General features: G+C 38.5%; 1 protein-coding gene across 1 annotated transcript; it reads right to left on the bottom strand.

Annotated features, from left to right (window-relative positions):
• Positions 1-6,661: 6,661 nt before the first annotated feature.
• On the bottom strand, positions 6,662-8,744 carry LOC138305110 (fatty acyl-CoA hydrolase precursor, medium chain-like). The gene is made up of 2 exons (XM_069245510.1): positions 7,196-8,744; positions 6,662-6,923 (listed from the first exon to the last, which is right to left on the bottom strand). The coding sequence occupies exons 1-2, from the start codon at positions 8,728-8,730 to the stop codon at positions 6,662-6,664; spliced, it is 1,797 nt and encodes a 598-aa protein (XP_069101611.1). The 5' UTR covers positions 8,731-8,744.
• Between the last annotated feature and the right edge of the window lie 7,187 nt (positions 8,745-15,931).

Raw genomic sequence — 15,931 nt, 5'->3', positions numbered from 1 at the left:
CATATAGAAATGTTTGATACGATTATAGTGATGTAGAAATGTGTGTGTGGAGAGATGCTATGGGTACATGATAAAGTAGTGAACAACCACCAGCCCCTTACTTCACTTGGTGTGTGGACTTGTTGCCAGCTGTTATAATCTCGGTCAGTTGGCAATCATACTGGCGTCTCGTAAGTACCATGGTTTGTAAGACAGATCTGTCGGGTCAAGTCACGCCACACAACAGCCTTGCTTGTTTGAAAAGAAGACTGGAGCTAGTACGACATGGTACAATTGTGTTCAGAAATTTCAAACTGGAATCGCACGAGATTCACTGGCCTTCCACAGTCAATGCATTTAACAACAGTGATAATCAATCCTTAAATGAAATACAATAAAAGCTTCATAGAAGGTGTTGATGTGTTGTTAAAATATTACCAAGACATTAAAAAAACACCATATTAAACCTAAATAGCACCACAAAGTCGAAATGAAACGGAATACGGTTTATTATAAATTATTTAAAGGCCCACTACCTTTTCGAAACAAAAAAACCCAACAAATTTCTTAAAAACGTTAATAACGTAAGAAAATATAAATCGATGGCCTAAGATGAGGTTACAATACCAAACAAACTCCAGATTTTCTCCAAACTCTATGTAAGAGTGAAGATTCCTTTCTCTGTTTGGCCGTCTGACACAGTGATAGTCAACTACTTAGGACGACGGCGGGAAACATAATACGACCCGCGTTATGAAAATTAACATTTGACTTATTTAAATCTAATTGTTTAGAAGGTGATAACAGGTATAGTATCAACGGTAGGCCAATAACTTTTGCGACTCTACAAAATTATCAATCTCGTTTTACATTCAAATTAAAAAAAGCCATTTCGGAAAGGTAGTGGGCCTTAAACTACTTGATACAGTTTGGTGGATAGATGCACAGTCAACGGTACTAACATTGAACTGCTCAATAGCAAATAAACTCGAACCACATGGACTCGGGTCAGTGGTACCATGAAAAGATTGTGATAACACCATGGTAACACTAGGATATCACTATGGTAACAGTATGGTAATACTATGGTAACACTAGGGTAACACTAGGATACCACTAGGATAACACAATGGTAACAATAGGATATCACTATGGTAACAGTATGGTAATACTATGATAAAACTATGGTAACAGTATGGTAACACTATGGTAATACTAGGGTAACACTATGGTAACACTGTGGTAGCACTAGGATATCACTGTGGTAGCACTAGGATATCACTATGGTAACACTAGGTTAACACTATGGTAACACTAGGACAACACTATGGTAAAACTATGGTAGCACTAAAATAACAATTTGGTAACACTAGGATATCACTATGGTAACCCTAGGATATCACTATGGTAACACTACGGTAACACTATGGTAACACTAGGATAACACTATGGTAACACTACGGTAACACTATGGTAACACTAGGATAACACTATGGTAACACTAGGATAACAATATGGTAACACTAGGGTAACACTATGGTAACACTAGGATAACACTAGGATACCACTATGGTAACACTAGAATAACACTATGATAACATTATGGTAACACTATGGTAACACTAGAATAACACTATGGTAACACTAGGGTAATACTAGGATATCACTATGGTAACACTAGGGTAACACTAGGGTAACACTAGGATAACACTATGGTAACACTAGGGTAACACTAGGATAACACTATGGTAACACTAGTGTTGCTCGCTCGGCCTCTTGGTCGAGACAAACAAACTTTTTGTGGATCTCTTGACCCCAGCTGTTAAACAACTCAGAACACACAAATAAGAGAAATATAAATTTACAACATTTATTCACAAACAAGAGCAACAAATGGACAATGAGGAAATTACCCCTACTGCCTCACTTAATAGGCTTTCCCCTTGAAATCTACATATAGTAGTAAGGCACAGTCATAGTGAAGGTGCAAGGCAAGTCCTTAGAAGGTGCACTGTGAAGGTGCTACCAGACCGTGAAGGTGCTACCTTTACTGAAGGTGCTACAGTGAAGGTGCTACCAAGCACAGAAAGGTGCCACAATGTCGACTAAGGTGCATTATCGGCCTTAAATCAATATAATATTACCACAATGGCTTAATAAATAGATATAAAAGTATCTTTTTTTTACTATTCAGTCATCATATATAAACGCAATCGTACACATCTTCTGAAGGTGGCGGTATGTCGGCACAGCAAACAGAATGTGCTTAGATAAGCACAAACATATATTTATCAGGTCGGGTTTCTATTCATAACTTATTCTCCAAGTAATTACCTCTGCTACCATTATACTGGTACTGGATATATATCAGCAATCAGCAACTGGTATAATATCTGCCGTGTATGTAACACTAGAATAACACTATTATAACACTATGGTAACACTATGGTAACACTATGGTAACACTAGAATAACACTATGGTAACACTAGGGTAACACTAGGATAACACTATGGTAACACTATGGTAATACTAGGGTAACACAATGATAACACTATGGTAATACTAGGATATGATAACACTAAGATAACACTAGGGTATCACTATGGTAACACTATGGTAACACCAGACTAACACTATAGTAACATATAGTAACATTATGGTAACACTAGGGTTACACTATGGTAACACTAGGATAACACTATGGTAACACTAAGGTATCACTATGGTAACACTATGATAACACTAGAGTATCATTATGGTATCATTATGGTAACACTATGGTAACACTAGGATAGAACTATGGTAACACTAGAATAACATTATGGTAACACTGGGATATCCTTATGGTAACACTATAGTAACACTAGAATAACACTTTGGTAACAGTATGGTAACACTAAGGTAACACTATGGTAACACTAGGATAACACTATGGTAACACTAGGATAATACTATGGTAACACTAGAATAACGCTTTAGTATCACTATGGTAACACTATGGTAATGCTATGGTAACACTAGGGTAACACAAGGATATCATTATGGTAACACTAGAATAACACTATGGTAACACTAGGATATCCTTATGGTAACACTATGGTAACACTAGAATAACACTTTGGTAACACTATGGTAACACTAGGATATCACTATGGTAACACTAGGATAATACTATGGTAACACTAGAATAACGCTTTGGTATCACTATGGTAACACTATGGTAATGCTATGGTAACACTAGGATAACACTAGGGTAACGCTCGGACATTACTATGGTAACACTAGGATAACAGTATGGTAACACTAGGATAACACTATGGTAACACTAGAATATCACTAAAATAACACTATGGTAATACTAGAATAACACTATGGTAACACTAGAATAACACTATGGTAATACTAGGATAACACTATGGTTACACTAGAATATCACTAGGATAACACTATGGTAACACTATAGTAACACAATGGTTACACTAGAATATCACTAGGATAACACTATGGTAACACTATGGTAACACTAGGATATCACTATGGTAACACTATGGTAACACTAAGATAACACTATGATAACACTAGGATATAACTATGGTAATAATATGGTAACACTAGGATATTACTATGGTAACACTAGGATATCACTATGGTAACACTATGGTAACACTAAGATAACACTATGGTAACACTGGTTACATTATACATATGAATTATCTGAGTATATGAAGTTATCGAACCACATGGACTCGGGTCAGTGGTACCATGGAAAGATTCTGATAACACCATGGTAACACTAGGATAACACTAGGATAACACTAGGATAACACAATGGTAACAATAGGATATGACTATGGTAACAGTATGGTAATACTGTGATAATACTATGGTAACAGTATGGTAACACTATGGTAATACTAGGGTAACACTATGGTAACACTGTGGTAGCACTAGGATATCACTGTGGTAGCACTAGGTTAACACTATGGTAACACTAGGACAACACTATGGTAAAACTATGGTAGCACTAAAATAACAATTTGGTAACACTAGGATATCACTATGGTGACACTAGGATATCACTATGGTAACACTACGGTAACACTATGGTAACACTAGGGTAATACTATGGTAACACTAGGATAACACTAGGGTATCACTATGGTAACACTAGTATAACACTATGATAACACTATGGTAACACTAGGGTAACACTAGGATAACACTAGAGTAACACTAGAATAACACTATGATAATTTTATGGTAACACTATGGTAACACTAGGATAACACTATGGTAATACTAGGATAACACTATAGTAACACTAGGATAACAGTATGGTAACAATATGGTAACACTAGGATAACACTATGGTAATACTAGGATAACACTATGGTAACGCTAGGATATCACTATGCTAACACTATGATAACACTAAGATAACACTATAGTAACATTATGGTAACACTAGGGTTACACTATGGTAACACAAGGGTAACACTATGGTAACACAAGGGTAACACTATGGTAACACTAGAATAACACTATGGTAACACTAGGATATCCTTATGGTAACACTAGAATAACACTTTGGTAACACTATGGTAACACTAAGGTAACACTAAGGTAACACTATGGAAACACTAGGATAACACTAGGGTAACACTAGGATATCACTATGGTAACACTAGAATAACACTATGATAACACTACGGTAACACTACGGTATCATTATGGTAATACTATGGTAACACTAGGATAACACTAGGATATCACTATGGTAACACTAGAATAACACTATGGTAACACTAGGATATCCTTATGGTAACACTATGGTAACACTAGAATAACACTTTGTTTACACTATGGTAACACAGGATATCACTATGGTAACACTGGGATAACGCTAATGTAACACTAGGATAACACTAGGGTAACACTATGGTAACACTAGAATATCACTAGGATAACACTATGGTTACACTAGAATTACACATTGGTAACACTAGTAGAATAACACTATGGTAATACTATGATAACACTATGGTAACACTAGAATATCACTAGGATAACACTATGGTAACACTATGGTAACACTAAAATAACACTATGGTAACACTAGGATAACACTATGGTAACACTATGGTAACACTATGGTAACACTAGAATAACACTATGGTAACACTAATATAACACCATGGTAACACTAGGATAACACTATGATAACACTAGGATATCACTAGGATACCACTATGGTAACACTAGAATAACACTATGGTAACTCGAGAATAACACTATGGTAACACTAGAATAACACTTTGGTAACATTTAAATAACAATATGGTAAAACTAGGATATCACTATGGTACCACTATGGTTACACTATGGTAACACTATGGTAACACTAGAATAACACAATGGTAACACTATGGTAACACTAAGATAACACTATAGTAACACTAGGATAACACTATGGTAACACTAGTATAACACTATGATAGCACCACGGTAACACTATAGTAACACAAGGATAACGCTAAGATAACACTAAAATAACACTATGGTAATGCTATGGTAACACTAGAATAACACTATGATAACACTAGGATATCACTATGATAACACTATGGTAATGCTATGGTAACACTACGATAACACTAGGGTAACGCTAGGATAACACTATGGTAACACTAGGATAACAGTATGGTAACCCTAGGATAACACTATGGTAACACTAGGATATCACTATGGCAACACTATGGTAATACTAAGGTAACACTAGGATAACACTAGGGTAACGCTCGGACATTACTATGGTAATACTAGGATAACACTATGGTAATACTAGGATAACACAATGGTTACACTAGAATATCAATAGGATAACACTATGGTAACACTATGGTAACACAATGGTTACACTAGAATATCACTAGGATAACACTAGGATATCACTATGGTAACACTATGGTAACACTAAGATAACACTATGGTAACACTAGGATATCACTATGGTAATACTATGGTAACACTAGGATAACACTATGGTAACGCTATGGTAACACTATGGTAACACTATGGTAACACTATGGTAACACTATGGTAACACTATGGTAACACGAGGATATCACTATGGTAACACTATGGTAACACTATGGTAACACTAGGATAACACTATGGTAACAATAGGATATCACTATGGTAACACTATGGTAACACTATGGTAACACTAGGATATCACTATGGTAACACTATGGTAACACTAAGATAACACTATGGTAACACTCTGGTTACATTATACATATGAATTATCTGAGTATATGAAGTTATCTGAGTATAGTTTGTGACGCACAGTTTAGTCGGAACTTGTAATCAACGAATAACGGGACAAGTTGGGTTATATTAGTTTCTAATCCCGATACACAACAGCTTATGTCACTCCATACAAACACACCTTGATAATCTGCTTCAGTACTCAATACCCAATCTGCTTAAGCCACTTTCACTCACTTCAACTTTTGAATAGAAGATGTTTCAGAATTGCAATCAACCGTGGGTCTCTGACGATGCGGAGTATTACATCTGTTTCTCTAAGTCGGTATCCATCAGTGCATTGTCTTTTCATTCTGGGCGTAAATGTGTTCAGTTTCCACCCGATTAGATGTATCGGTATATCGTATATTTCATCTATATTTACAAAGTACCAATGGGATGGTGACCACGGCCGAGATGACCTTACCGAGGGAGACGTTAGAGTCCACTCCATTCATATGTTTATCACACCATTTCGTCACGTGATTAGTGACGACATTGTTCCAGAACTCCATCCTGTCGGCGTAAAGGGCGTGGCCCACTGTGTCTGTTGTCGATATGTTAAGGAAGGCTTTGCTGCGCAGTGTGTATTGGGGCCATGCTGGAGGGTCTACATCATTGCCATTCGGGTTTCTGAAACAACAACACCATTATTGTACATGAAAGAAAGAAATCAGTGTTGATACTTCCGTATGTGCTGCAAGAGATAATAAGGTGACAGAGAAATAGAAGCATTGCGATTTCTTTCTACATAAACGACTGATATAAGTTATGCATTCACAAAAACGAAAGTTTTGCAACCTTTTATTTGTTATCGCGGGCAAAGGGGCAAAACTTTAAATAAGAAATTAAACAATAAATATTTTGACTCCAAGAAAACAAAATTTGACGAATTTTGTCCCTACCCGAATTTAGCGAAATTTGTCCAGTAGGTCATCACTCTGCTTGATATTGCCAGTTCGTCGTCTTCTTGAGGAACGTTGCTAGGATACAGTTCGTTCAAGCCAAATACAAATGCCACTTCGTCCGCATGGTTTGCTCCTTGTATCCATAGTGGTCTGGGGTTTACCGGTCCCCAGCGAGGCAGGTGTGAGAACAGGTACTGGTAGGTCCTACCGCTGCCTCCAGTGTGGCCGTCCAGAGACCGAACGGCCGGGCTGTAATAGTTCACGTCAGCATACAGGTTGGCTGCACTGGCGGTTTGGCCTTGGATGTCATCTTTGGGTATGTCTTTGATGTACTTGTCGAATATTGACTTGGAAATGTCGCCACAGCTGCCATAGAGCTGTAGAGCAATAGTCGGTATTACATGGTTCGCCGAAATATTGGCCGTTATTCCTAATGTGAAATTATCAGACGGGAATTCTTTCTGGTGGCGGAGGAGATCAAAATAAAACAATCCAGCATCTGCTGTGTTAAACCCTGACAAGAAATCCACACCGCGGAAAAATGCCATGGCATCGCTGTCGGGATCAGCTAAAATTGCGTCAAATTCTTTGGTGAACAGTTCTCCGTCTATAGTAGGGCCCAATGCTGACAGTATTGTAAAGCTGGATGACTGAACGACATCGATTGATTTATAAAATGTTCCTAGAAGTTGTTTCGTGCCTTTTCGGCGTAAGCATGTTACTGTGGCAGCAGTCGAGTCCGCGGAGCACCCTAAATCATCGGCTACTTTGGCAAATACTTTTTTTGCCTCTACCCCAGAGTCACGTGGCCCAACGCTCGCGCCACTCTCAGCAATAACTCTCTGGAACACGCCTTTATTCTTACTTATAATGGCCTGTAGGCCGACACTGACCCCTCCCGCTGACTCACCGAATATGGTAATTCTTGAAGGATCACCACCATAGTCTGCAATGTTGTTCTTGACCCATCTTAGTGCCAACATTTGATCCCAGAGACCATTATTGCCATGAGCAGCGTCATCCCCTGCGTCGTAAAAACCAAATATGTTCAGTCTGTAATTGATGGTTACGACTACGACGTCGCCATGCAAAGCCAGCGTTGAACCGTCATAGTCAGCTCCTGTACCGGAAATGAAGCTACCACCATGAATCCACACCATCACTGCGCGTTTAGCAGAAACATCCAGACTATTTGGGACATAGACGTTAAGATACAGACAATCCTCTGACACATTCGTTCCTCGCTGCATACACGAGTGTCCGTATGCTGTACAGTCCAGGGTTCCATTCCATGGGTTTGGCAGTTCCGGTTTTCTGAATCTTAAATCGCCTTCCGGTGACTTAGCAAAGGGTATTTTTCTGAACTGGAAAATGTTTCCGTTTTCAGAGGTGATGTTGAGACCTAAAACCTGCCCAAGTTTTGTATCCCACGTGGTTGTTGTGGATGGTAGTTGTCTGGTCGGTGTGGAAGCTACACTACGTAGGTGTAGCCAGATTATGGTGACTACACAAAAACATTGGACTCCCCTCATGTTCTATGTCTGAAATGGAAATATAGGCTAGTTAGATAAAACATAGACCAATTACATTCTGTAGGTGGACAATGATTGGGAATAACTCGTTATATACGAAAACTAAATTATCTTCCTATTTTGCAACGCAACATTTACTCGGCGGGACATTTACCTACGTCACGAGAAGAGGCATAATCAGGTAGGAGATTAGAATTCTATACCAAGCCCTTTAGTGGAAGAAGAAACCTCCTGTTTAACGGAAGAAGCACTCAATGACACTATGAAAACATTCGATATTCCCGCCAAAACATCGGCCATGTTTGACCCCATGACTTTTCTAAAAAATCATTATAATGACGTCAAGAAACGCTTGGACGAAAACTTATTGAGAGGAGGAATCAAGTCCGATTTTCTAGATGTAGGGGAGACACCGTCGACAAAGCAGAGCCTCATTTCCGCGGGAAATATCACGTGACTTTGAAATCAGAAGATTTAGGAGAAAGTATGCGGGAATCATTCAAGAAGATTTATAACTCTTTCATCGAATACCAGAGACAAGGAAGCAATTGGACCCTCGACAAAGTAGAGTCAAAACAAAGTATTTATCAACGTCTTTGGCTTCGAGAAAGGGGACGTATTTCCAATCCATGTCACAAAACAACGGCACGACAGACACGCCTATCTATTGTTAATCTCTGACAACAACAAGTCACACTACTGCTGGATCAGAAATCTTAATAAACTACTTTTCGACCAGCGTACCCATTGTGGCCAATATCAGTATTGTCCATACTGTTTACAGGGATTCACGAAAGAGAGGATACTGGCCAATCATATATTAAATTGCCAGTCACACGGAGTACAGAAGGTTCACCTTCCCAAGGAAGAAGATAAGAGGCTGTTTTACAAGGACACACAAAAAACGTCTAAATCATATATCATATTGCCAGTCACACGGAGTACAGAAGGTTCTACCTTCCCAAGGAAGAAGATAAGTGGCTGTTTTACAAGGACACACAAAAACGTCTAAATCATATATCATATTGCCAGTCACACGGAGTGCAGAAGGTTCACCTTCCCAAGGAAGAAGATAAGTGGCTGTTTTACAAGGACACACAAAAACGTCTAAATCATATATCATATTGCCAGTCACACGGAGTGCAGAAGGTTCACCTTCCCAAGGAAGGAAGAAGATAAGTGGCTGTTTTACAAGGACACACAAAAACACACGAAGCAATAATCCAAAGAACCGGTCGTTTACAGAGGGTCTGATTGCTGCCAGTAAATTCGTAAGAATTTCAGAACGTCCTATGACCCATTGCAATATTTTTAGGACAAGGATGTATTCCCTTAATATTAATATAAACAACGATAGAAAAGAAGACGGCGAAAGGGATAAAGAAAATGAATAAAAAAAACAGCACAACCATACATGAAGACTCCAAAAAGCCATGCTTCTCAACAGAAAACTGATATAACAAATCTATGAAGAAACTGGGGTTAAACACCCATCGATGATAAAACCAAATATGTTAGACGATGGAGTCACGATCTTTGCGTACGGGACACTGGAGGAAAATCAACGGAGAGTGAACTACCCAAGGTCCAATATCAAGGACCTCTTTAGATGGGAAAAAGGAGTAACAAATACACCGATCGACTCGAGTACCCTAACAAATCTGATGAAAGATGACTCTCAATAGTGGTAATAAGCATAAAAATTGCTCATATTTGAGTAGGGAATTTGTTTTTGTACACGATATGCAACAAGATGGGTCCCAGACTTAGTGTTTTAATCTTATTGACAGGGACTAACAACAAATATTGTATGTTTTTAACATTTGTATTAGATTATAATACATTATTACCCACATACATTGTTCGGGCGATAGTATAAATAAGACCCTAAACTTTTAAAAAATAATATGACATGTTTTAAGAAGAAGTACGCCGAGAGTTGTAAACATGTATAAAGTCCAAGTGCGGGTGACTGTCGGAATTATGGTTATTTCAAGAAAGTGACGTACCATGCAAGGACATCAGAAGAAAACGTAACATGGTCATTTTAGTCATCAACTCTATCAGAACAAAAACCAAGAGCATCTACCGCCGCCGACCGTCCGTCCAGCCGCCGCAGGAAGGCAGTCAAGCGTATCCGCCGCCGCCGCCCGCAAATAAGACAGTCATAGCGAATCTCCGCCCGCCGCCGACCGCAAAAAAGTGCACTCGAAGCGATTTATTAAAACAAATCCGGCCGACCGGCCGCAATAGAGGTCAGTCATGCGTATCCGCCGCCGCCTCAATAAGGCAGTCATGAGCGTATTCCGCAGCAGCCGCTGCAGCAAGCAGACAGCAAGGATATTGGTATCTCAAACAACCCATACAATCAACGGGCAAACGTGATCGGGACTACAACGTCTTTTGTAGGAAAGACTTTACTCCTTCGTACAAAACATTACAATCAAAATCTGAATGGAGACAAAGAAAACGCCACCGCCCTCAGCGAAAAATATGGCATTTATAAACGCGGTACGAAACCACAGTTATGACGATCCATCAAGAGGCAACGGTTGTGCCAGGGGTATAATTGAATTCAATCCAAGGGATACCAATGGATATTAGACCAGGATTCTTTATACTTGTATCCAAGTATTAGAAACTTGGTGATCTTGGATGATCACAATGTCGACAAGCGAAACAAAGATCATCGAATTAAACGAATTAATTGTACGGTGGGGAGTCATCAACAGAAAATTTTGTCCGTTATGAGTGGCTATTCAAACAAAACCTTTATTATAACAAGGAATCCACGCAGAGACGCAACTGTCACTTATGTATTAAGTCTTGTTACAATAATCCCATCAGATAAGCAGCAAGGTCATTGACCCTGACAGATGTACCCTGGTGAAACATGAATACTTTGATGAAACATTTTAAAGTGGCTACTGAATAAACTTTATTGGTTACCTACTCATCGATCTAAAAACCATCAACAAACACCTAACCATCACGCATGCGCAATGGCATAATTTCCGAGCGGTTCTATGAAAAGGACCAACAAAACAACAACGACGGGTCCTTTCGAGGGCAGACACACTAAACCGCGCAGACGTGTTACCACCAAACCCCCACCACTACCAACCAGCAGCAGCAGCAACAGCAGCAGCAACAGCAGCACCAACATCAGCAACAGCAGCACAACAGCAGCAGATCTAACAGATCAAGAAGGAAATGTCAACCTGTGAACGAATGTTTTGTATCAAGTTCCAGGGAGCGTGCAATGAAATTTTACATGAGACATGTGAAAACATGGTGATCCAGATAAACGTAGTCCTCGAAAAAAGAAAACGAGTGACGTATAGAAAGAAGAAGACTGAGCCTGAAGCCAAAAAAATATGAACCCTCGGAAAATGACGAACCCGTTAACTATAGAGTGGATATGCACTTGAAGAATCGAGTGAAGATTAACGAAAGTAATGAATACGAAGCATTTAATACGTATAATGAAGGAGGTCGAGTTAGCTAACAAGTGAGGAAATGTATGCGGAAGTGTGAGGAAATATATGAGTGAAGGATTGACGGGAGGATGAAGCACGGGCAAAAAACAGAAGAAAACGTGAAGGCCGGTAGATATGAAGATGTTTAACGCAAAGATATGGGTCCCATGATAAAATACATGTCTGCATGTTACAAAAGGGTTTCAATACACGAGAAAGTCATTGATGATCGTGGACAGAATTAAATAGATGATGGTTTATCGGATGGAAAAGCAATCCGAAAGGCCCTCAAAAAGAACCGCCATGTCTTTAGAAGAGATGTTTATTATTTTATGTGGACGATGATGATGACGAGGGGGAGGTGAATGAAAATAGTGAGGTACGAATCTGACGAGGAAAGATTGAATAAATATTAATGTATCCATATGCAAGTCTCAATTTCATGTTGATCCTTGAGAGGTGAAGGGAGTCTGCAGCAGAAATTAATTTAGGGATGAGACATTACTGACTACGTCCCTAATAAATGCTGGTAAGTTTCCTCTGGGCCAGAAAAATTGTAGAAATTATATCAGAAAAGAAAGGAAAGTACGTACATCAGTAAGTAAAAAAAACAAGATAAGAAAGTGGTTACAGAGCCAAGAACCTTACAGTCATCAATTCACTCTTATCAATTCCGAAGGCCCTAACGAAAAGAAACAGAATAGTATGTCATGTATCGATCGACGATCATTGGTTCTGCTGATCACATGGACATGGTTTAAGTTCAATGAGCGAGAACGAACGGCTATTTCCAACGTACTCGAGGTCATAGACGTGTTTGTTTCTAAATATTTGTGGATGATAACCGTTAAAAGACCAAGAAAGGAATCATCGGAGTGCCAAAGGATTGAAGGACATTCTCATTCGTATTCGAACCCGATAAGGGCCAAGAATTTAAAGCAAATGAGGGGCAAGAACTCATACTGGATCGATATGGGATACAGCTTTTATATGCTCAAAAACGAAACCAACAGCTGCAGTAGCCGAGCGTGTCATCAAAACCATCAAATCGAGATTGTATATGAACTTCACACACAATAGTAACTATGAGAACGTATAAGGAAACTAGAATCCTTTATCAGTGAGTTTTACAATCAAACATATCATAGAAACGCATCGGCAGAGCTTCCAGGTAAAATGTAACTAAATCCAAGGAAACTTATATCTGGAGGAGAATGCATTGGGCGAAAAAACTGCCCGAGATTCGTAAAAAAGATTCGTAAACCGTTCAAGTTATAGGGTTGGAGACAAAGTAAGACTATCACATCTCAGGAATTTATTCACCCGGAATACGACGAGAGATGGACCGGAGAGATATTTCACGATTTCTCAGAAAATATTACGCGGAGGCTTACCAGTCTACAGAGTCAAAGATTATGACGGGGATGATATCCTAGGTACCTTTTACCAGTCTGAACTTCAGAAGGTGGACGTGAGGGATGACGACATGTGGAATGTCGAAGAAAAAAAGGCTAAAGGAAGAGGACAAAACAAACAATATTACGTCAAATGGCTTCATTGGCCAAAGATCTGTAAAATAGTTGTAATAAGATTTGGTTCATTATAATTAGAAAATAACTTTAAGAATGTGTGTGGGGTGGATCTCCGACCCACATTCATTCAACTCTGACGGGGATAATAAAATTTCTAATTAATGTGTTTAAATTTGTTATGCTGTATCAATAAACATGTCCATTAGCATATAGTGAGGCTAACGCAGATAATTTACGCGAGAAGCAACCGGGAGGCTAAACTGGGAGGCAAACTTTGTTCGTAATGCTATTTAAACGGGGAAAAAAATTAGTCGGAAATGAGCCAAAATCCCCACTTTTTATAACTACTGCAAGCTTTAAACAAAGAAAATGTTGCATTTTCATCAATGAAGTATTTCTATTTCAAAATGTGAAAACTGGAATAACAGTGTCCAAGTTTCACGAACAAACTCTAAAACTTTAAGGTAATTCCTTAATTTAAAATCCCCCATAGAAAATCACTACAAAAGCTAGTTAAAAATATTAAGGTTAAAGGGGGCCCTTCCCCCTTAAAATCTGCAATACTTTGCGTAATGGAGAAATTTTAATTTAATGAAGTCATTAAAAAAGGTGGATATTTTTTGAGTAAAATTGGGCTCTGTTTCCGATTGTTATTGATTACATTAACTCGTATAACGAAATCGAACACCCTAAATTCAATTTAGATTGGGGCCCAATTAGAATACAAGTATTACTTTATTTAAAGAAATTTGAAACTGATCTCAATAAGTACAGGATGTTTGAAGGCTAGGAACATGGACTATAACAGGGTTTAAAAGAAAAGGCTGTTATTGGCATATTCAAATTACCGCACAATGTGTCATATTTTAAAAAAAATAAGATAGAACGAAATAGATGGACATTTTTTTCATATCAAAATTTGGAAGAATTTATCATCCTTCTGCAAAAGGAGTAGATAGATATATTTAACACGTAACCTTGCAATTAATGATGAATACCTGACCTCCGTACACGATGTTTTAATATGTTACAAGCGTCTGATAGCGTTTTACATGGGGACATTCATGTGTAGTTAACTACCTGGGTAAACATGGCTGTCGTTATTATTGTTAGTTCCAATGTCAAAATCACACTTGATCCTAAAATAGACCTTTTACTGTAGGGTTATATAACCTCCCATGCATTACTGCATTACCTATTTTCGTAATAAAATGCTGAACAACACAGTATTTTCGCTTAGTGAATGGACAGACAATTTTAAAAGTTAAGCTAATATTTAGTGTAGAACCCTGTAGACATGGTGACGGACCTATTTGTGTCGAGTAGATCACAAGGCGAACTTCCATATATATAATTTTCAGATAATACAAAAACAAAAATGTAATTATATATATCAGGTCGGGACGCACGTATACTCTGGTTTCTACTTTCTAAGCTGGACTTTGTTGTAGATAAAGAGTCAATTCAGTAAAACACTTAAAAACACTTAATCTCTGAATACTAAAAATACATTTCTTAGTCATTACAAATGTCCTAAATTATTCGTCGTCGATAATAGCTTGTCATTATAACTAGTACACCCGAAATCCAAATGCATTTTACAAGTATCTTTTTTATTTATGTATACGAGTAATTAAACTCCTGTGCGTCAAACATTTAGTTTACTGAGATTCTGCATAGGTTGACCTTGAGTGGAGCGTCTGGTCGCCCTTGTAAGGGCCCACTGCCTCTCCGAAACAAAAACTAAAAGTTTCTATGCATCGGTGGCCTAAAAGTTGAGTTAACAACGACATACAAATGCAACATTTCCATCGTAATCTATGTTGACAGTGAAGGCACTGCCGTCAGGCGCAGTGATTGTCAACTAACTCGCGGTATAATTAGGACGACGGCGGGAAACATAAGACGGCCCGCGTTATGCAAAGTGAAATTTTATTTTAATTATTATGAACATTATTTATTTTACATCGATTACGAAACAAGTTCTACAACTTATGCAAAACACTCTCGATGGAGAAAACCCACGTGATCGGGCAGGTGACCCCTTACCTTTGCACGTCCGTGCCGGGGATCGAACCCGGTCGGCTAGGTGAAAGGCGAGTGACTTAAACACTACACCACCAATTTTTAAATTGATAGTTCAGAAGTGTGAGTATTAATGGTAATTTAAGATAATTAACTTTTGCGACT

The sequence above is a fragment of the Argopecten irradians genome, chromosome 12 (genome assembly GCF_041381155.1).
Source record: "Argopecten irradians isolate NY chromosome 12, Ai_NY, whole genome shotgun sequence".
Classification (NCBI taxonomy): domain Eukaryota; kingdom Metazoa; phylum Mollusca; class Bivalvia; order Pectinida; family Pectinidae; genus Argopecten; species Argopecten irradians.
This window is presented reverse-complemented; position numbering and strand designations above follow the sequence as displayed.

Coding starts and splice junctions, on each gene's coding strand:
- LOC138305110 (XM_069245510.1), bottom strand. CDS start 8,730: ATGAGGGGAGTCCAATGTTTTTGTGTAGTCACCATAATCTGGCTACAC. Junction 6,924..7,195: donor ACAAATTTCGCTAAATTCGG/GTAGGGACAAAA, acceptor TTGTTGTTTCAG/AAACCCGAATGGCAATGATG.